We start from the raw sequence: 22,793 nt of genomic DNA on the forward strand, positions 1-22,793 counted from the left end.
AGAGGCAAAAAGAAGGCTTTCATTGGCCTTTATACGCCAAGCACTGTCACCAGCCCTTCTCTTGATCCTTTGCAATCTATAAAAAACACAGTGGACCCTTGTCATCCATCCAGGATAACTTCAAATCTCCAATTTTGTAACCACCACCACAGCATGCATTTTTCCCCTTAAAGGGTATATGAAATGCAATAAGATCAGCAAAATGAGTCTGAGTTAAGGAGAAATTAATCAGCTCCTCCACTTGATTCACTCCTACTCACTATGCCCAGGTACTTGCCATTGGCATTTAGTTCTTCTGTTTTGATGGATAGCTGGTATTGGGATCTGAACCCTTGACCTTGACGTCACAAGGCTGTGCTCTTACCAACTGAGCTAACTGGCCAGCCCCAGAATTCAGTTATAAGCAAAATAACTACATGCTCTCACCCAGTTCGTCAGGACCACGAACGCCAAGGGACTACAAAGTTAGGACACTACTTATCCAAGAAGCATCAGTCTTTTTCTCTGAATATGATTTCAAGGCAGGTAAAATATTTGAAAAAACAAACCTTTTAAAGAAACTTGCAAGACATTAGTCAACAAAAAGTCAACAGAGAGAGAGTTCAGAGTTTTCCTTAAAAATTCTGCCTAAGGTACTAACCCTAGCAGAGGGAAAACATCCAGGACCAAGCACACAAACACAGAACTTCTACCTGCCTAGGGCCAGCCCATGGCTCACTCAGGAGAGTGCGGTGCTCATAACACCAAGGCCGCGGGTTCTATACAAGGATGGCCGGTTCGCTCATTGGCTGAGCGTGGTGCTGACAACACCAAGCCACGGTTAAGATCCCCTTACCGGTCATCTTTAAAAAAAAAAAAGAACTTCTACCTGACTAGATAAAACTGAAAGAATATCTCTTAAAGAAAGACTCTTAGGACAGAGTTCAGATGCCTTTTTGAAACACACGTCAAGCCAAGAAAAATAAAAATAAAACATTTTGTAGAATTTTATAGAAAGACTTTACAATCTTTCCATTGATTTTACCTATTTTATTGAATTCAGAATGTCAATGACAAAACTGTCACTGCTTTTAAGCCACTAAAATGTTAGTATCTGGGCACTTTAAAGAAGTCACCACACAAAGAAATTTTAGGATCCTTTTTTCTTGAAATTAGATTATGGGCTACACAGAGGGATCATTACAGCTTTCAAACAACTCACCAGAACTCAGTGGATGTGATGCTACAGCTTAGGTTTAAGAATTCATCTTGAAAAGCCCTCATGAAAGAGAGAGACTCACATAGTCCAGGAGCGAGCTGATGTGATTCGGACAAAGGTGGTGATAATGGATATGGTGAGAGGGCATTAAGTTGGGTGGAGGGTGGTACAGGAATGGGACGGAGGAGGACCACAAGTGTAGAGTTTATGGTATTGTCAATGCTATGTTTGCTGTTTGGGAGGCAAGTTAATAGGTATTTATTATATTATTTCCAACAATAAATAAATAAAATTTTAAAAGAAAAAAGCCAGATTCTCTCTTTATAACCCTTCTTAGCTAATTTTGTTTTTCTAAAATGTAATTTTTAAAGTTTTATTTATTCTGAATTAATATGTAAGTATGTATTTCAAAACCTCCATTCTTGTCCCTTTCCTCACCATGAAACTATAACTGTTCTTAATCCTTCAAAACTCACCTCTCCCACTGAGTGTCTGCCATCAGGCTACTATTCAGCTCAGGGTGCTTTATTTTTAAAATGATGTTCTGGAATATATTCAGCAAAGAATATCAAGATAATATGAGGTCTAGAACTATGCCATGAGGATTGTTTGAAGAACCTGAGATGTATTTCTTGGAAAAGTGAAGATTCTCAAAGGGGGCAATGGATTTGTGTGTGTGCAGTCGCAGGGTCTGTTATTTGGAAACAGGAACAAACCTATTCCGTGTGGCTAGAGCACAGAATAAGAACCAACAGGAAGTATTATAAACAAACACTTCCACTTAGCATGAGGAAGACCTTTCTCACAGCTATCATTGTCCAACAATGTTATGAACTGCCTCAAAAAGCAGCAAGCTTCTTGTCACTGGACAAAGGCTGGAAACTGTCTATCAAGGATGCGATGCTTTTAAGGCAATGAATTCTAAGTTTGAGGGTTAGAACGATCTTCTAAAACTTTGATATCTCCCTCACCACACCTCCACACACGCACACGCACGCACACACACGCACAAGATCAAAGCTATCTACCTTTACTTATAATTCAGTCTGTTTTTTCTCTTCTATCTCTAAGTTCATTTTGCTGGTCCTGAATTTTAATTATATGATTATTCTTTTCTTTCAATTTAGATTTCTACTTTCTTGTGGCCCAATGCTCTCTGGACTGAAGCCCAACTACCTTTCCTATCAAAACAGACTAGAACTACAGCATAATTATTTTAATTTCTCCTGCTCTCAGCAATAGCCCAGTTGGGTGACCAATACTTACCATCAAACTGATAGTGCATGGTTTGATGAATGCGTTCTGTGACACTGGCCAGCCAGTCTTGGAAGGATAAGGTCACTTGTGCCTCATCTAACAGCTGACCACAAGCTAGGAAAAGATTTTAAAAAACACCTCTTGAGTAACTTACATAATAAACAGTTCACTGAAATTTGAAAAAGTTAAGGAGTTTGTGTAGGAAAAAAAGAACAAGAAGCCAAAATTAAAAGTAAGTAGATAAATTAAGTAAAATGCAAGATTCTGGGACTTTTTTTTAAAGAATCCCTTTAGAAAATAAGAATAAAAACTTCTTAGAGGCTAATAGGTATAAGATTATTAATCACTGAAAGTTGCCAGTCTTTTAACGCTAAACTGTATATTAAAGAATGGTCCTATATAATGGTTGTTTTAGAGATTTAAAAATAAATATGATGAACATGTATCTATATGCCCCAAACCCTCTCAATAATGAAACTATTTGTTTCATATCAAGGTTGAGCACAAATATCTAAGACTGAGTGAAGCATAGGGTTGCTATGATATCTTTACACTTAAAATCTAAAACCTTGTATTCAGAAATGCAAAATAAACAAAAATTCACTTTTAAATAAAAGTGAAAAAGCGAAACCTTGCAGCCCTGGAGTAAATGGTGACAAGTGGTAGAATTTAATGGAGTCAAGAGTTTGGAGTTGGGAGTCAAGAGGCTATGGGACCTAGGACTCTCATTACCACTGACTGACCAGAGTCCATGTCTCAACTTCCTCTTCTCTAAAATGAGGGTGTGAGTCTGGATGATCCCCAAATTCAAGAGTCTTCCACAAATCTACCATTCTGTTCTATTTCTTCTCCTAAAATGTCTTCACATGTCAGAAGTACATCACCCTTTATACAGAGAGAAATAAGACTGTAACTACTATTCATTTGAAACAAATTATCATAGGTAAATGCATCAGTGATAATTTGAATTGAAGCTATCTTCTTTTTTCTTTCACCAAAGGAAGTGACAAAAAAAACTGTTTAAAATCTTCTGCTGGATACTATTGGTTTGTTTACTTCCTGACCTTCCAGAAATATTTATTCCTATAATGTGTAAGTTCTTAATGAATTTATTAATTAAGATTCAATCTTGTATTATTCTCTAATTATGTACTGGCCTTGTCTTAAAAACTAGAGTACGAGGAGGGCAGGGATGACATCCAGTTTTTAATCAGCCAGCCATTCTACATAACTAGCCACGTCATAGCAAGTATTCAATAAATACTGCCAAAATTGAACTAAACCATTTTTATACAATTAAGAAGAATTAAGAAAATAGTGATCCCCAAATGTACAAGTTTAATTATTCTGAGTAGAAAAGTGATATATTTAAATACATAAATTATGTTCAAATTAAGTCATTCTATTTCATAAATTCAGAAGGATAGCCCTGCTATTGCTTTTAGATATGCTTTCAAGCTTCACTGACTTTGGAGAACAGGCTATATGTGTCTTTCTCAACAAATATTTATCACTACATAATTCTAAAATAGTTTTTCTTCAACATTGAATCTCCATACCAACTGCATGTGGGCAATAAACAATAAGAGGAATACATCCTGCAAAGTACCTGCTGCCAAAACATGTCAGTAATGTTTGATTTAAAGATGTAATTGAGGCTGGCAGGTTAGCTCAGTTGGTTAGAGCAAGGCCTTGTAATACCAAGGTCAAGGGTTTGGATTTCCTCACCAGCCAGCCACCAAAAAAACAAAACAAAAGACATAATTTAATTTTCTTGTTTGTTTTGGGGGCTTTTTTTTTTTTTAAAGCAATCTTAAGGCTTTTTAAAAAATGTAGTTAAAGAAACTTTTTGAGAAAATTCTGTATTCACACACAGGTATAAGAAACACAAACTTTATATACCCTTCATCCAGATTTCCCTAATATTAACATTTTGTAAAACTGTAGTACTATATCACAATCAGGAAAATGATGGATACAATACAGCAACCTTGTTCAGATTTCACCAGTTTTACATGCACTTAATGTGTGGTGTATGTGCATACAGTTCTATGCAAAAAATTTTTTTTTTTTTTTTAGCAGCTGGCCAGTACAGAGATCCGAACCATTGACCTTGGTGTTATAACACTATACTCTAACCAACTGAGCTAACTGGCCAGCCGTTCTATGCAATTTTATCACACATGTAGGCTTCTGTGACTACCACCACAGTCAAGACACAATACAGTTCTATCACAAGATTCCTCTACTGCCCTTTTACTGCTGCTGTTACTTCTCTCCCAACCCCTCCCTAGCCCCTGGCAACCACTAATCTGTTCTCCATCTCTGATTTTAGACACAATTTAGTTTTGAACATGACTTGAAACCAGTGGGACAGGACAATGCCCGCTAGTATTTACGTTAGTTAGCACTCTTTGAGGGACAACATGCAGCATTTTTTTTTTATTATACTGCTTCTAGCTTCTTTAGGATGATTTTCCACTACTGTAGCCTACTCTAGGGAATGGAAACTTACCTTGCCTTTTTAATGAAGAAGCAACCACAGGCTTTTTCAGGCCACTTTTTCTTAGATTACTGTTCACTGCATCTTGAGGCAATAGTGAACTGTTCATCTGTACACCTTAACCACAAATCATTACAGTGTTTATAAACATGTCTTAAAATACAAACAGTCTTTGCTAACCTCTAGGTTAGCTTCACAGTTTCTAGAAGGAATTAGCTTTAGCCTTTATATATAAAATTTTTACTTTCTTAAGCCCTTTATAGGAAATGGGTGAGGGAGAGGAACAGAAGTGAAAGGGAAAAAAAAATTCAGCCATTGCTCCCACCTCTCAGACAATCACAATTAATTTTCTGGGGAGCTGTCTTCTATTTTCTTCTCTGTGAACAGTTTATTTTGCCAGTTTTCTGATTTTTAAGTAGCTGTGATTAATCCAGGGTTGCCAGATTTCACAAGAATATTTCTTTTGAATTTTAGATAAACAACGAATAATTTTTTAGTAGAAGTATGTTCTAAATATTTCATGAAAGGCCGGCCCATGGCTCACTTGGGAGAGTGCAGTGCTGATAACACCAAGGCCATGGGTTTGGATCCCTATATAGGGATGGCCGGTTAGCTCACTTGGGTGAGCATGGTGCTGACAATACCAAGCCAAAGGTTAAGATCCCCTTACTGGTCATCTTTAAAAAAAAAAAAAAAAAAATTGCATGAGATACTTATATTAAAAAATTATTCGTTGTTTTTCTGAAATTCAAGTGTAAGTGAGCATTTTGCACTTTTACCTGGCTATCCAATGATCTAATCATTTCCCCAAATTCTTGATAATCATTTTTGATGGCTCCCTGATATTCTATGGTAAAGTGGCTTTACCATGGTTCAGTTAACTCTCAAGTGGTTGGCCCTTAGTTGTTTCTAATTTTTCAATATTATCAACAACCATAAAGTGAACGTCTCTAGACAAAATGCTTTTCCTGTACCAAGGATTATTTCCTTTAAAAAGATTATTTAGTAGTGGTTAGTAAAGGCTGGGAAAGATAGGGAGATAGTGAGAGGTTGGTTAACAGATACAAAACTACACCTGTATAGGAGGAAAAAGTTCTAGTGTTCTATAGCACTGTAGGGTGACTGTAATTAAGAACAATTTATTGTATATATTCAAATAGCTAGAAGAGAGGAATTTGAATGTTTCCAACACAAAGAAATAACTGTTTGAGGTTATGCATATGCCAATTATCCTGATTTGATCATTATACATTACATTCATGTATCAAAATAGGACACTGTACCTCATAAACATGTACAATTATTATGAATCAATTTAAAATAATAATAAAATATAGATTTTTATAAGTGCGACTACTAAATCAAAGGGTAAGAACTTTTTTTTTCCCCTGGGAAAGACCAAGAAGTAAACATTTAACAATCTCTGCTCTATACTGCTGTCAGAATTGGCTCTCTAAAACAGAATGACTACATCACTTTGTTTCTCCACCTTTCTCCAACTTCTCAGCAACAAAGCTCCTGTGCATGACCATCTGACCCACCTCCAGCAATATTCCCTATGGGAAGGGCCATTTTAAGATTCTTCACAGATACCATGAGCTTCTTTTACAAATGGTTTTAGCAACTTACACTACACTAGCCATGTTGGACAGCCCAGATTTCACCTTTGACTGTGGTCTCATTAAAAAAAGTCCTTGGTGCCAGCCTGTGGCTCACTTGGGAGAGTGTGGTGCTGATAATACCAAGGCTATGGGTTCGGATCCCTATATAGGGATGGCTGGTTAGCTCACTTGGGAGAGCGTGGTGCTGACAACACCAAGTCAAGGGTTAAGATCCCCTTACCAGTCATTTAAAAAAAATAATAAATAAATAAATAAAAATAATTTAAAAAATCTTTGCTAACATGGTACCAAAATGTACCTTGTTTTAACTTTTTTTTTTTTTTGGCAGCTGGTCAGTAAGGGGATCTGAACCCATGACCTTGGTGTTATAAGGCTGTGCTCTAATCAACTGAGCTAACTGGCTAGTCCTTAATTTTGTAGTTCTAAAATGTTTGCAGGGCTAGCCATTTAGCTCAGTTGGTTAGAGCACAAACACCACCAAGGTCAGTGGTTCAGATCCCTGTACTTGCCAACCACCAAAAAGAAAATGTTTGCAATTCTCTGTTCACTAATAAGTTTGGAGTTTGGACCAGGTAGTATTTTAACTTTGTTTAGAGCCTAGGTCTCCTGACACTTATCTGCTAGGTTACTTCAGCATTTTTGTATTGATTTATATGAATCCTTAACTGACACTGATATTAAGTATTTCAATTAAAAAATATATATACAAACATATATATATATGTGTGTGTATATATATAGTCACATGCTGAAAATGCAGACAACAAACCATATTCCTAAATTAGTGTGGAAAATATAATTAACATTGTCAAAAAATTTTTTAAAACCCTCTATGGATGAAAACCTCATAGCACCGTCCTAAGGCAGATTAAAGTGTAAGACTAATCTGAATGTTTAAGGGATGAACAAATATTTACAATAGTAAAAGTGGAGTTATATGGGATGTTATTTTTGGCCAGCGAAACCAGCTCTTAGCTTGACTTGACAAAGAATCATCATAGAAGGTAAAACTTTTTTCAAGGAAAAAAACATAAGAACATAAATTATTTCTTGTAATTGCTGAGATATAGTGAAACACATAAAATACAGTAAAACGATCTCTTTTTTTTTTTTTCAAAAAGATGACCAGTAAGGGGATCTTAACCCTTGACTTGGTGTTGTCAGCACCACACTCTCCTGAGTGAGCTAACCGGCCATCCCTATATAGGGATCCGAACCTGTGGCCTTAGTGTTATCAGCACCACACTCTCCCAAGTGAGCCATAAGCGGGCCCTACAATGAAACAATCTCTAAAGACAATACCATCAACCAACCAACCAACCGAACCGCCTCTCACCAGATACTTCATCCTTTTTCCTCTTCTTTGGCTTAGAGGCAGCAGACTCACAAGCTGATACTGATGATTCTGAATGGCAGCCTATCTGGGGCACAATAATCTCTTTAAGTCCTAAAAGATAACAGATTTCTGAATTATTAATGCCATCCAAGAGAAAGTAAGGGCCCCTATATAGAGAAAAAAATAATTTATAAAAATCCAAATGCCCAAAACAAATTATGCTGTGATTGCCTGCTTTAAAATAAGTTCCTTTAAAAAACTCCCACAAACATATGTTTTTGTTCAAAGACAACCTGATAGAAGGTTCTATAAAGAAATATAAAACTGAAAAGTTGGGGGCCGAGCCCGTGGCGCACTCGGGAGAGTGCGGCGCTGGGAGCGCAGCTACGCTCCCGCCGCGGGTTCGCTCAGCCGGTCACGAAAAAGACGAAAAAAAAAAAAAAAAAAAAAAACTGAAAAGTTGGGAGTCGCCACCAGCTACAGAGCATTAAGAAATCAAAATAAAAAGCATCTACAAGATAAAAATGTCAATGACAACAAAAGATCTAATATAGACACTTTTATTTTTTTTAATTTTTTTTGTCTTTTTGTGACCGGCCGCACTGCGCTCAGCCAGTGAGCAGCGCACCGGCCATCCTTTCCCAGCGCCGCACTCTCCCAAGTGCACCACGGGGTCGGCCCTAATATAGACACTTTTAAAAGTCTTCTTTTGAGCAAGGTACCAGTTTCCCTCATCTTCAAAGATAAGAAACAAGCAAGGAAGCCAGAATAAAAGGGATTTTTCTGTTTGTTCTTTTTTAAAATTAACATAGGGCACCTATGAAAGAGTTAAAAAATCAAAGTGAAGCTAACTTTGCTAGATTCACTGTCTTAATAAAAATGCTCAAGTGTTTGGATCATTAATTTCAACCAACCAACCAATCTTTATGCAAGTGTGGTTATAGGTTTAAAAGAAGGAATGCCTTTTATTTGAATTATATAGCAACTGCTTCTGAAGGTTGCCAGGACAATCTCCAAATGTATCCGTGGGACTCTTTTATTGCCATTTTAAAAAAACAGAGTAACTGCGTCAACCATTACCACCTACCGCTGGAATCAAAATTTAAGAAGTCTGAGAATTCCTGAGCCAATGTCTCGTCACTGGCAAAGGCACAGATGCAAGCAAAGAAATGAATGCATCTCTGGGCTGCCTCGTCCTTAGAGACACTCGACTTGTGCGATTTCAGAGTCTGGCAGGAGCAGAAGAAGCGGCGCTCAGACAAGCTCTTGGCACTGATTTTCTGCACAAATGATGTATGCAAATACCCCAAGCTATGCTTTTGGCTTGCCTTGCATTTCACCACCAAGATGTTTTTAGTAATCCTTTGTACCAGGGGACCCGTGGGTTCCGTGGCCAACTGCCAGATAGTTTGTTTGGTTTCTGGGGAGGCCTGCATTGCGTTCAGGACTGAGCTCTTCAGGGTTAGGGGAGTGGCCTCTGCCTGGCAGTTCACCGCCAACTTGATGTGCTGGCATTGGTTTTCCACAACGCCTTGGGTAGCAGCTTTCAGACATGAGGGGACATAACACCGTCCAGAGCTCAGCTGAGTGATAATCGTCCCATCCACCGTCTGGATTGTTGTCTCTGAAACACCTAGCTCCACAAAGCATCGGTAATCAGGGCCCCGGTCTCTTTGCCGCACTGAGTAGACCTGCAGATCAGAGCCTGTGATAATTTTGACAGCTTCAACACTAGGCTGCTTCCGTGCACCATAGCGAAATATGGTTCCACATGTCTTGTTCTTACAGCTCAGTCCCCGGGTCCCATTGTATGTGCCACATCGGGGACATTTTCTGATTCCCCTCAATGTGGCCTTCCCCAAGTCGGATAAGAAAGCTGGGACTTTAGTCCTCAGAGAGTTTGGTTCCATTTTTCACAAGCCCTAGAAAAGGCAAAAAGCCTATCAGCATACATATATATTCTCTCTCACACACAAAGTTAAAATCATTTGTGATATTTAGTACAGAAAGTGAAATGTAAAGAAGCTATCTACCATTTTCAAATTGTACCACAAACAACATAAATTTAAACCCCCAAACAAAATAAGAGTGAAGGAAACTTTGCCTTTCCTATCTCTGTATAACATTTTTTATTTAAAATTTTTATTTATTATTGGCATATTCATTCTTACAAATCATGATATTTCTTTATGCCCTTTGCCTGACCTATCGCTACCCAAACCCGCTCCCTCCCTCCTCCCATCTCTAGCATCCTTAGGTTTGTTCTCTCCTTCTTAAAGTTCAACTTATTGTTGTGGTCTTTTCTTTCTTGCTTTCCGTTGTATATTTTTAAAAATCCTAATGTAATAACCAGAGCATTTTTCTAGGTTCAACGCTTTTCTACACAACAACCAAGGTTAGTTAACCTATCTTTACATGAACAGATGTTTAACCTCAGCAAGGTCTGGAGAACAGGAAAGATCAGCTCTTTCCCTTCTACCATTCCCCACAAAACACAGATCAATCCTACCTGTACCAGCTGCCAGAGCATCTGGAAAACAGTGTAACCTGAATTCATAAGACCTAAAAGGTCTTTCATTACTTTGTGATGATCAAAGAGGACAGGTGAAGACATAATCATTTGCAGAGTAAGAGATATTGCTTAACCCAAAGTATTCTGAAGTTTGTACTCTGTGGTGTAACAATGTAGACATTCTGCTTCCTCCTTCTCGACCAGCCAATGGCAAAGCTCCTGCCCAATGTTCCACTGTCAGAGAAGATGCCCACTGCCCTAAGTGGAGATCCTGGTAGTCTATAACTAAAACAAGAAAAAATATTAAAGTTATACAAAGATGGGATGATTCTTTCCTCTTAGAAATTAGAACAGGAAGCTAAATCTTTCGCAGTTATTTGAGAAGTATTTGACAAATTGCTATTGAAACAGGTAAGTGTTTTGTACTTCCAAGTGCAAGAAGGTAAAACGTTCTAATGCCATTACACAGGAGGTTGTTAAGAACACCTAGAGCCATGGTATAAAATTGGCCAAATACTCATTCTTCCTAATAGTAATGCATTACATTTTTAGAGTACTTTATGCTTTTCAAAGTGCTTTCGCATTCATTATTCCATCTGAACTTCACAATATCAGTACTTCATTTACTAAACAACTGCTCTACAAATGAAAATAAAGAAATTAAGTAACTACCTGAAGTCACCCAACAAAATCAGCAATGCCATTTCCACTAACCCACAGAATCTAAGGTGTGAATCTCTACTTGCGAATTCCCCCCCAATATTTTATTATAAGAATTTTCAAACATATAGAAAAATAGAATTATACAGTGAACTCCCATATGCCTATCCACTAAATTTTACAATTAAAAATTTACCATATTTATTTGCTTTAACACATATCTATTTATCCATCCCCCTCTCCATCCATCGATTCCTCTTATATTTTGATGCATTTCAAAGTAAGGTGCAAGCATCAGTTCAGCACGCATATTATTAACTAAAGTTCCATATTTTAAACATTTTTTAAAAAGGTAATCTGCTTGTGACTTTTCAATAGGCTGTTAGCATTGCTTTCCTCCCTCCCCCATCCCAAGGGACAGTCTTAATAAAATATTTTCCTTCCACATCTTCTGTAATCCACTCGTTAACAGGAGTGATTTTTAAATGTGAACAAAGGAAGGGGATTTAAATGCTTTTTAAACAATAAACTAACTTACTAAAATTTCTTAAAATTATACAGTATAAAGAGAAAAAATGTGAGGGCAAAGATGATTATTAAATGTATCTTATTTATCTTGTCTCACTTCCTACAAATTCCAAAGAAACATAAAATAAATAAATTCCCAAATAAATTCCAGACTGAGAAAACATTCATGCACAAAAGGTGCAACAGTTATAATATTAAAACAAAAAACAAAAAAAGGGGGAGGTGGATTTTAAAAATATATATTTTTAAAGATCTCAGAATGGGGATAGCATAAATGACACAAAACTCAAAAGTCCATAAAATACTGATTAAATTTCTTCCTGTATATATCAGTGCCTTAAACAAACAAAGAAAAAAAACACTGTACTGAGATTTATCATAAAATTCACCAATTTTAAGTGTACGTTTCAATGATACTGATTAAGTTTATACAGTCAAGCATCCATCACTACAATCCAGTTTTATTTTATTTTATTTTATTTTTATTTATTTATTTATTTATTTATTTTGTCTTTTTCGTGACCAGCACTCAGCCAGTGAGCGCACTGGTCATTCCTATATGGGATTCCGAACCCGTGGCGGGAGAGTCGCCGCGCTCCCAGCACAGCACTCTACCAAGTGCGCCACAGGCTCGGCCCTACAATCCAGTTTTAGAACCCTTCCATCACCCCCAAAACATCTCTTTTGCCCTTTGCAGTCAATCATCATTCCCATCCTCAGCTGCAGGCAATCACTAATTTGCTTTTTGTCTCTATGGATTTATCTTTTCTGGACATTTCATATAAATGGAATCATACAATATGAGGCCTTTAATGTCTGTTTTTTTTTCACTCAACATAATGTTTTCAAGGTTCAACCACCTAGCAGCATGTATCAGTTCTTCATTCCTTTGTACTGCTGAATAGTATGTCATATGGATAAATCACATTTTGTTCATCTGTTCACTAGCTGAGGGACATCTGGACTGTTTCCAAATTTTGGCTATTGTGACAAAGCTGCTGAGAACATTAATGTGCAAGTCTTTATGTAAACAAATGCTTTCATTTCTCTTGGGGAGATACCTAGAAGTGGAATTGTTGGGTCATACAGTTAAGTGTACATTTAACTTTTTAAGAAAACATCTGTTTTCCAAAATGGTTGTACCACTTTACATTCCTACAAGCAACATAAGAGGATTCTTATTTCTCCGCTTCCTGGCCAACATTTGTTATCGTTTTCCTGATTAAAACCATTTGATTAGGTGTTAAGTGGTATCTCACTGTGGTTTTATTTGCATTTCTCTAATGAGTAATAATGTTGAACAACATTTCACAAGCTTATTTATTCATTTGAAATAACACACTAGAAGAAAGAAGCCAGACACAAAAGACCACATATTGTATGATTCAATTTCAATGAAATATTCGGAATAGACAACTGCAAAGAGACAGAAAGTAGATTTAGTAGTTGCCAGAGGCTGGCGGTAAGGAGGAATTGAGAGTGATCACTAATGGGTATGAGGTTTCTTTTTGGGGTTAGAAAAGTTTGCACAACTCTGTGAATACCCTAAAACCACTGAACCATAACACTTTAAAAGGGTGAATTTTATATTCTGTTAATTATATTTCAGTAAAGCTGTTATTTAAAAACAGAACAAAAATGTTTGAAAGTCAAATTCCAAAGGGCTAATTTCCTAAGAGTTTTAAAAAGTCAATTAAAAAAAGCAACAAATCCACTTGAAAAATGGGCAAAGAACAATGAAAGGACAGCTATGGAAAAGAAATAATAAAAATTATTTTAAGTGTGTGAAAAGATACTCAACCTTACAATAAATGAGAGGCAAAATAAAACAAAAAAATACATACTGGCCAGCCACCAAAAAAAAACCCAATAGTAAAACACACACGCAAACAATATAACACTTCGGTAAAACGGCAAAAAAAGATGAATGTTATCACTGCATTCACGAGGACATGGAGAAACAGGCACTCTACACTACTGGTGGCAGTGTAAACTTCAGCACTCTTTTTGAAGGGGTGAAATAAAGTAAATGTGAAACACAGACTTCGACTTAGCAATTCCACTTCTAAGATGTCATGAGTTATATTCTCACATGTACACAAAGTACGTACAGTGATACTCGCTGCAAGAATGTCCATAATTGCACAAGAACATAAACAGTATAAGAGCTCATCACTAGAGAACTGACTAAATAAATTAGGATGTAACCACAATACGCTACTATGAAGCCATTAAAAAGAATCAGATCTATATGTATTGATAAGGAACAAGTATCAAGACATATTGAGGAATGAAATAAGGTGTACTACTTTATGTGTAATATGCTACTCTTGGTTTTAAAAGAAAAAAGAAGGAAGATATATATACACAGAATATGTATACTGTCTCAGAAGTGCCTTGGGACTTGGGAAATAGAGGGCGGGACACTTACATTTCACTGTTTCGTACTATTAGAAATTTAAAACATGTACTGCGCTAGTTTCACTCATTACAGATTCTATTTTGAAAGCAAACACAAACAATTAACACATCTTGTAAAGAACTTGTGTTTGAAACCTGAAAGGCCTCTTGTAGATAGTGTCTTTTCGGCAAGTTTACAACAGCTTCCTCTAGCAAGAGGGTATAAAGGGACTGGTGTTGAACGAGTTAATATTCCCTGGAAATGGTGGGTTTTCATCTAGGTACAGTTTGGCTGTAAATCTACAAATATACAGTTTGGTGGATGCTATCTAATGCTTGTGAAGCACAGTTAGGTGAAGAGAACAAATAATTACCATTAATAAAAAACAAAACTAGCTGAGAACACCCCTTGTTAAGCCCTTTCTATACACTTATTCACGTACTGCTCACACGATCCCGTGAAACAGACACTATTTTACTCATCACAGAGAACACTGTGACTCTAATAGACGAATGTGTCACAGCGAGCAGGTATCTAACGTGAGTTTGGAATCTACTGGATTGCTTCTCAAGCCACTACTGAGAGAAAGGGGCACATTAGCTCTGTGCTGCCTCGGAATAGCGGAGAAAGGCCGCCGGAGCCCTGCAGACCCGCGACCGGGCACCAGGCCTCCGGGACGCGCAACTCCCGCCCGGCTTCCGGGACCAGCCCGCCCCGAGACACACATCCCCCGGGACCTGCTTCCCGGCATCCTCCCCGCACGACGGCTCACTTCCGGTCCTAAGTAGGCCCAGGCAGAAGCATCACGTCGCCGGCACCGTGCCCCTTGGACGCGCTCTCCGCTGGAATCCCGAGCTCTACACTCCTCTCCTACCGCTGCCTCAGTTCTCTCTCAGCATGCCACCCTTACCTGCCCGGCGCCCCCCAGCGGGCCCCAGGGTCCCTCGCTGACGACCGCCGTCACCGCTTCTCTCTTCGCCTGCCGCGGCCTTTTACAAACGGGACCAAACTGTTCGCTGTAACGACAGTCGTTATTGGTCGGAGCCGCCCACGCGCAACAAATGCCCACCCACCTCAGCTCGCGTTGTCTGATGGGAGTTGTAGTTTTTTCCTCCTGAAGACCGCTGAGAATTGCTAGGAGTTTCAGTGATGGAACCCACGCTGCCCTGGAGGCTGTAACGCTCAGGTTTCTTCGCTGGGACTGGAGGGCTGCTGGCCGACCCAGCTGGTATGGAAGGCACCCACAGAGCTCTAGGACTGGTCAGGACTACTTCAGGCCCGAGAGAGTCCTATTTCTGAATAGAGTCCCACTGGTAATTGACGTAAAAATCACCGGAGATTTTTCTACGTTATTAGCAGATGTCAGCTGCGAATTAGCGTTTGTTTAGAGGTCTTGCTCACCAGAATATTCGAAGTTTCTTTCTATCACTTGTATGTTTATGACAAATTATCTTTTTCTCTGTTAAGTAGTCTTTCACATAATACTCGAACGTTTCTCCTATAATACAGAACTGAAATCGCTTTCTGTATATCCTAGGGTTCTTGGAATCACACAGAATAAATCTAAATGCTCTTTGTTCATGATTGGAGATAGCTCTTGCATACAGTGTTTCAGGGTGAGTCCTGTGTATGTTGCAAAGCCCTAGGCCTAGTCCAGCTACTTACTGGTGGTGGCGCTGTGGGCTGGTTGCTTTACCATTGAGAAACCTTAGTCTTCTCAACTACAGATGTTCCTCAGCTTACGATGGGCTCACATCTAGATCCATCCAGTTGAAAATATCGTCAAGTAGAAAATGCATTTATACATCTAACCTACCGAACATCACAGCTTAGCCAAGCCTACCGTAAAAATGCTCAAAACACTGACGTTAGCCTACAGTTGGACAAAATCATTTAATGTAAAGCCTATTTTATAATAAAGTGTTGAATATCTCATGTAATTTATTGAATACTGTACTGAAAGTGAAAAACAATGGTATCAAATGGGTACTCGAAGTATGGTTCCACGGAATGCATAATACTTTAGCCTCATCATAAAGTCGAAAAATCGGTAAGTGAAACATCATAAGTTGGAGATCGTCAGTATTTATAAGAGAAATGGTCCTTTCCAGGCCTGAGGTTTGTAATGTTGTTGTTGTTTTTTCACCATTCTATACTAAGGAGGAATATTGTTTCTTAAACTGGAGGTAGAGAGAGAGGGGCACCATTTTTCTGGAAGACTTTTTCAGTTTTCTTTCCATTTTAATTATAAATGTTTAAAATGGTCATCAGTATGTCCTAGATCATCTAGATGACCACCTTCTAACAATACTGTGGGTTTTCTATGCCTGGTTGTGTTTATGATCATATTGGGCCAAGTGATTACCTAAAGCAGTGGTTCTCAACTGGGAGTGCTACTACTTGCATCTAGTGAGTAGAGGCCAAGGATGTTAAAGATCCTACAAAGCACAGGACAGTCTCTCACAACAAAGAATTATCTGGTCCAAAATATCAATAGTGTCAAAATTGGGAAACTTTGCTATAAAGAGAGTGTTTAACTTTTTTTCAATGGAATTGCCCTAATGGGTCCCAAGAGATCTGTGGGTTTTCAGTTGAGACACATCATATGTTCCAGTCATGCGCATTTGAAGGCAGCTATCAAGCAACCCCATTTCTAAAAGAGGTTTCTTTCTTCCAAACTAAACACTAAGGGTTCTTCCATTTCAAAGAAGGGCCTTTGAAGAAGCATTGCCATCATAGAAGCCCTATCTGAGCCCTCTTCTTTAAATAGAATTCTCAGAATTATAAAAACTCTCAAGTCATGGTTTGACACAAAAAGCCTCCTTTCCCCATTGTTTGAGTGTCATTTCAACCTTGAGGTAGATTTTTGTTGTGATGCCCGAGTCAAGCTACTAATTCACAGTGAGACTCCCTGGCATCAAGATATATTATAGTGGTGTAATTATTATATGAGAAAAAAAAAAAAAAAAACATTGCAGAAGTGATATTTTGAAAATTCCAACTATGTGGCAAACCAGGATCTGAGGAATAGAATAATAATGACTATTTATCAAGAACTCAGTGTTTTGCATGCTCCGTGCTAATGTTTTATGTCTTTATCTCATTTAAGCCAGCTAACAACCAGAATTTCTGAGATCAAAAAAAAGTAACATATATTTTCTGGCCATAAAGAAATTAGGTTAACCTGCCTGACCGATGGGCTCAGTTGGTTAGAGCACAGTGTTGATAACACCAAGGTCAAGGGTTCATATCCCTGCGCCAGCCAGCCATCAAAAAAAGAAAAGGCTAGGAATCAATAACAAAAAAAGTGTGGAAATTCTAAAACACATGTACAAATAATTTATGGTATGTTAGTATTTTTTACCCAGCTATTTTACTGAACTCTCTCATTTTTACAGTTTTTCTGTCTCAGAATTCCTATCTTCAAGAATTCTGGATAATTCTTGCCATTATTTATTTGAGTATTGCCCATCCCAAATTATTGTTTTCTTTCTTTATGCAACTTAAGTGTATTTTAGGCTTTTCATTCTATTCTCCATGCTCTCTTCATATTTTCTACCTTTTGTTTCTCTGTACTCTTCCAATATACAGATTCTCTTCTTCAGCTGTATCTAATTTGTTTAGTCAATCCATTAAATTTTTAATTTAAGCTATTGTATTTTTAATGTCTAGAGGCTCTACATTAGTGTCTTTAAAAAATCTGGCTAATCATTTGACAGTCACTTCTCTGCTTTTTGTTGTTGTTGTTATTGTTGTGGCTGGCTGGTATGGGACTCAAACCCTTGACCTTGGTGTTACAACATTCCTTGCTCATATTTTTGTTGCATCTTTTATTTTTAAAGGCATATGAAATACTACAAATTCAATGTATGATTATTACAATGTCTAAGTCCTTTGAGGTCAGATTCTGCTGTTTTCTGTTGAATCTCTTGTACAAGTCTTATTTCCTTATGTGTTTGATAGCTTTTGATGGTGAGCTCTTAACTGGTGATTTTAATCTGAGGTAATCCTGAGGAGCCTAGGTGGAGGATACATTCTTCAGAGAGGATTCATGAGTATCCAGACTACATAAGGGATTCCTACTAATTGAAAAAAAAAAAAAAAATCAAACAATCTAATGAAGAAATGGACATATGAAGGCTGGCCCATGGCTCACTCGGGAAGTGTGGTGCTGATAACACCAAGCCAAGGATTGGGGTCCCCTTACTGGTCATCTTTTTAAAAAAAAAAAAAGAAAAAGAAATGGACATATGATATAAACAGACATGTCACAGAAAAGAAACACGAATGGCCAATTATCATGAAAAAATGATTAATTTTACTGTAATTAGGGAAATACAATTAAAGAGATCATTTTATACTCATCAGATTGGCAAAAAGAAAAGTTTGATAACTAGGGCTGGCACACAGCTCACTTGGGAGAGCGTGGTGCTGACAACACCAAGTCAAGGGTTAAGATCCCCTTACCGGTCATCTTTAAAAAGAAAAAAAAAAAAAAGTTTGATAACAACCAGTATTGGTTAAGGTAAGGGGAAATTAGTGCTTTCTAACATAATTGGTTGCCATGTAAAATGGTGTACAGCCTTTTAAGAGGGTAACTTGACAATATATAATATACAATTTTTACAATTCACATTTCTTTAACCCATCATTCAACTTCTAACACATGCACAAAAACATGCATTCTTTAACTGTAGTTCCCATTTACTTTTTACATTAAAAGGAGCTACATGGTGAATATTTTTTGTTTTGTATTTCCAAGTGTTTGAATGATGGAACTGCTTTTAGGCGGTCATTTACTGTTGTGATTTAGGCATAGTTTATTATATCTAGGTTTTTAAAAAAGATGATTGATTCCTTAAAACCATGTCCTCTGCCAATGACCCAGGACAGTGGTCTGCACTGGCTAACTTACTGCCCACTCTTCAACTTACTGCAGTCCACATTCTGCCTCCACTACTTCACTGAAAATGCTCACTTTAAAGTCACCAGTGGGGGTTGTGAGTGGCACAGGGCGCATGTGGGAAAAAAATAAAGTCACCAATGACTTTCATATTGCTAAATTCAGTGGTCTTTTTTCTTGTGACTTGTATTTTCCCTCTCTGCAGCATTTGACACTTTGACTACTTCTATGTCCTTGAATTTTTGTCTTCTTGATTTCTGTGACATCACAGACCTTCAGTATTTCTCTCACCTGTGAGGCAGCTCTTATTCTCCTTTGCAAGCTTCTCTGCCTCTTACCCATAAACACGGACAGACCTAAGAGTTCTGTCCTCAGTCCTCTTCTCAGTTGAGGATCTCCACTCTGTGTGAGGATGAGTAAGGATAGGAGCTAGTTAGAGAGCAGAAGATGAGAGCTAATGGATCCATTTTTCAATATATAGAGCCTGGACATGGGTGATAAAGGTAGAAATAACCAGTAGGTAATGACATGTAGTTTAGAAGGGAGATTCAGAGTGGATATAGAGATGGGAGTCAGTAGCATGTAGGTGATAGTTCAACCCAAATATTCTTCTCTTCCTTTTCTCATCCCAGTTACTAAGGATCCACCATCCGTCTAATTTCTCATCAAGTCTGGAACCTGGAACATGTTTTGACTAAACACAGTTTGGATCAATGGCTTCCCTATGGCTCCCTATGGTCTTCAGGATAAAGAAAAGTTCAAATTACTTCTCATGGCATAAAGAACCGGCCCTGATTTGGTCCTTTAGTGCCAGCTATTACCACCCCCACCCAGTACTCCAGCTGCTAGTACTATGAGGACAATGTCTAGAGTCATTTTGTCAAACCAGATTGTCTGAGATAATTTAATTAATTCAACAAACATTTATTGAGCACCTATTATTTACCATATACTGAATATATGCAGTATTGAAGAAATAGTCACCAGCTTTCAGGTTAGTGGAGAGCACAGGTTTCATTTTATTTTTATTTTTGAGAGCACAGGTTTTAAAGAAATAAAACATGAACAATTAAATATAATTAAAAATTATAATTAATGTTCTAAAGGAAAAATGTAAGACAGTTTGAGAAGCTACTGATTTAGATCGTGGGGTAAAGAAAGGCAGTTCTCTTAGTGAAAGTGACTTAAGTGGACACTAGAAAGCAGAGTAGGGAAATGGCATTCAGGTTGCAAGGCCCTTCAACAGGGCTCTCTCAGCCCCCAGTTCACTCTTCTTTTCCTTGCTTTGTAAGACATTTCTCCTTTGCCAGTTGGCTCAATGATAGGCTTTGTCAACAGAGGGCACTGGGGGAACAATGCAAGGTGATAGTGGCAGAAAGGCACTTCCTTTATGGATTCCAGTACTCTTCTCCTTTTTATTCAGTGTGGGATTAGTGTACAGAAGACCCAATGGTGCTCACCTCAGTGGTCCTTGGGATCTGCCCCAGCTACACCCTCTAGCCACACTCTCTCCCCATCTGTAGCTGCTTTCATGGCAGCTTTGGCTGCACCAGCCTGCAACTCTCTCTAAGATCGACAGATAAAATACAAGACATCCATTTAGATTTGAATTGCAGTTAAATAATGAATACTTTTTAGTATGAGCATATCCCATACAATATTGGGCATGTATTTTTATTTGCTAAAGCTGGCAACCCTAGTTGTCTCCCTACCTGGTGGGCCACTTTTACAGACCAGCTCTGGCCCACACCCTGTGGCATGTTTCTTCAACAGGTGGTCTGTTCCTGTAGTAATCAAGCCCTCTTTGAAGAGGTTAGAATCTCAGCCTTGGTTCAAAGGGGGCTCTCCTAAACCCTCAGTTCCTTCACTGTCTACTCTATCTAGAAGTAGTAGCTGCTTTTTTTGCACCTGCAACTTCTAGAGCCATTTGACTTGTTTACCTCTTTCAATAATACCTTTTACTATTTAACAGCTATTTATATTAACATTTCCTTTTCACATTTTAGTGTTGGTCTCTGTCTCCTTACTGGACCCTGACCGTAATGAAGTGTTTACTTATTCAAGAAACTGAAAAATCAATGTGGAGCTGAAGGCCTATGGGAGAGTGGAGTATGGCTTGCTGTGAGGTTGAATAAGTAAAAATTGCACTCTAGAAGGCATTGCAGGCCATGTTGAAGATTTTAGATTACAATCCAATTTGAAGCAAATATACACTTTCAAGGAGCAAATATTCACTCCCAGAAGAGAGCCCAATATTGAGAGGAGCCTGCCATGAGGAGGGCTGAACAAGTGTGTGAGGGCTGGGAGAAGCAGAGAAAGAAGGGGTATGAAGTGCCCAGGGGGTCCAGAGATGACATATTTTAGGAAGAAAATAGGGGATCACCTTGAAAGGCAGGAGCCAGACCCCTTAATGTAGCAGCTGAAGGAACTGAGAAAGCTCAGAGCTGGCATAGAACCCCTTTTGAACAAGGTCATAGCCCAAGAGAGAAGACCTGTGGCTTCACTTTTAAAGAGACAATTTATCACTATAGCAATAGAGGAGAGAGCTAAGAAACCTGGACAGACTCCCTTCCCTTTATCCTCCTGCTAGTACTGGGTCTAGGAAAATCCAATTGTTTCAAATATGAATAAATGAGAAAGGAATAAGCACAGCATTTGTACAAAGATATTCTAATTAAAATATGAAATAGCAAGTGCAGCCTTGTAACACCAACATCAAGGGTTTGGATCCCCATACCAAGCCAGCTGCCAAAACAAAACAAGACAAAAAATATTAAAGAGGAGCAAAACTTGGCAGTGCCATCATGCGACCCAGCAGGTAGGTCTCACCGCCACTGCCCAACTACATCCCCAGCCCGGCTGAGTGCATGCTGATCAGAGAGGCGCCCAGCTGGAGAAGCCCAAGATCTGTGGAGACCATGCGCCCTGTGGTGCCAGCACACAACACAGCAGGTAGGCCTCGCCGCCACCACCTGACTCCATCCCCAGCCCGGCTGAGTGTGCGCTGATCAGAGAGGCGCCCAGCCAGAGCGGCCCAAGATGCTCGGAGACTACGTGCCCTGCAGTGCCAGCACGCAACCCAGAAGGTAGGCCTTGCCACCACCGCCCCACTCCATCCCCAGCCCGGCTGAGTGTGTGCTGACCAGAGAGGCGCCTCCCCTGAGAGGCCCAAGATCTGAGGCAACCACGCACCCAAGGCACTAGTAGGCAACCGAACAGACACTGAGGCAACCGTACCAAATTGGCAGTCCCAGCAGCATCCTAGCCAGACAATAGCGTCAAACCAGTGGACCATGAAAACTCCTGCCACAATGACTAAACATCGAAGGAAAGATACCAGAAATATGAAAAATCAAGAAAGTACACCACCAAAGGATAATAACTCTCAAGATCTAGATCCTATAGAACAAGAAGCCCTTGAAATGTCTGACAAGGAATCTCAAGTGATAATTCTAAGGAAACTAAATGAGATACAAGAAAACTCAGCTAGACAACACCATGAAATGAGGAAAAGTATACAGGATCTGAAAGAAGAAATGTACAAGGAAATCAATGCCCTGAAAAAGAATGTAGCAGAGCTTGCTGAGCTGAAGAATTCATTCAACCAAATAAAAAACACAACAGAGAGTTTAACCAGCAGGCTTGCAGAATCAGAAGAGAGAAGTTCTGACCTTGAAGATGGGCTGCTTGAAATAACACAGGCAGACCAAAAAAAAAAAAAAAAAAAGAAAAAAGAATTAAAAATATTGAAGAAAATCTAAGAGAGATATCAGACAACCTTAAGTGCTCAAATATCCGAGTCATGGGTATTCCAGAAGGGGAGGAAAAAGGAGATTGCATTGAAAACATATTCAACAAAATAGTGGCAGAAAA

General features: G+C 38.6%; 1 protein-coding gene across 3 annotated transcripts in view; it reads right to left on the reverse strand.

Moving 5' to 3' along the window:
- C14H2orf42 (chromosome 14 C2orf42 homolog) overlaps positions 1-15,026 on the reverse strand; it is a 24,158-nt gene extending 9,132 nt beyond the window's left edge. Inside the window, exons 1-6 of one of the 3 annotated variants that reach the window (XM_063078510.1) lie at positions 14,928-15,026; positions 10,426-10,713; positions 9,004-9,838; positions 7,917-8,027; positions 4,971-5,075; positions 2,465-2,569 (exon numbers count right to left, since the gene is read on the reverse strand). In XM_063078510.1, the coding sequence (XP_062934580.1) occupies positions 2,465-2,569; positions 4,971-5,075; positions 7,917-8,027; positions 9,004-9,826 (1,144 nt within the window). In that variant the 5' untranslated portion in view covers positions 9,827-9,838; positions 10,426-10,713; positions 14,928-15,026. The other 2 variants (XM_063078511.1, XM_063078512.1) reach the window with 2 other exon arrangements.
- Positions 15,027-22,793: the final 7,767 nt, after the last annotated feature.

Source organism: Cynocephalus volans, chromosome 14, assembly GCF_027409185.1.
Source record: "Cynocephalus volans isolate mCynVol1 chromosome 14, mCynVol1.pri, whole genome shotgun sequence".
Lineage (NCBI taxonomy): Eukaryota > Metazoa > Chordata > Mammalia > Dermoptera > Cynocephalidae > Cynocephalus > Cynocephalus volans.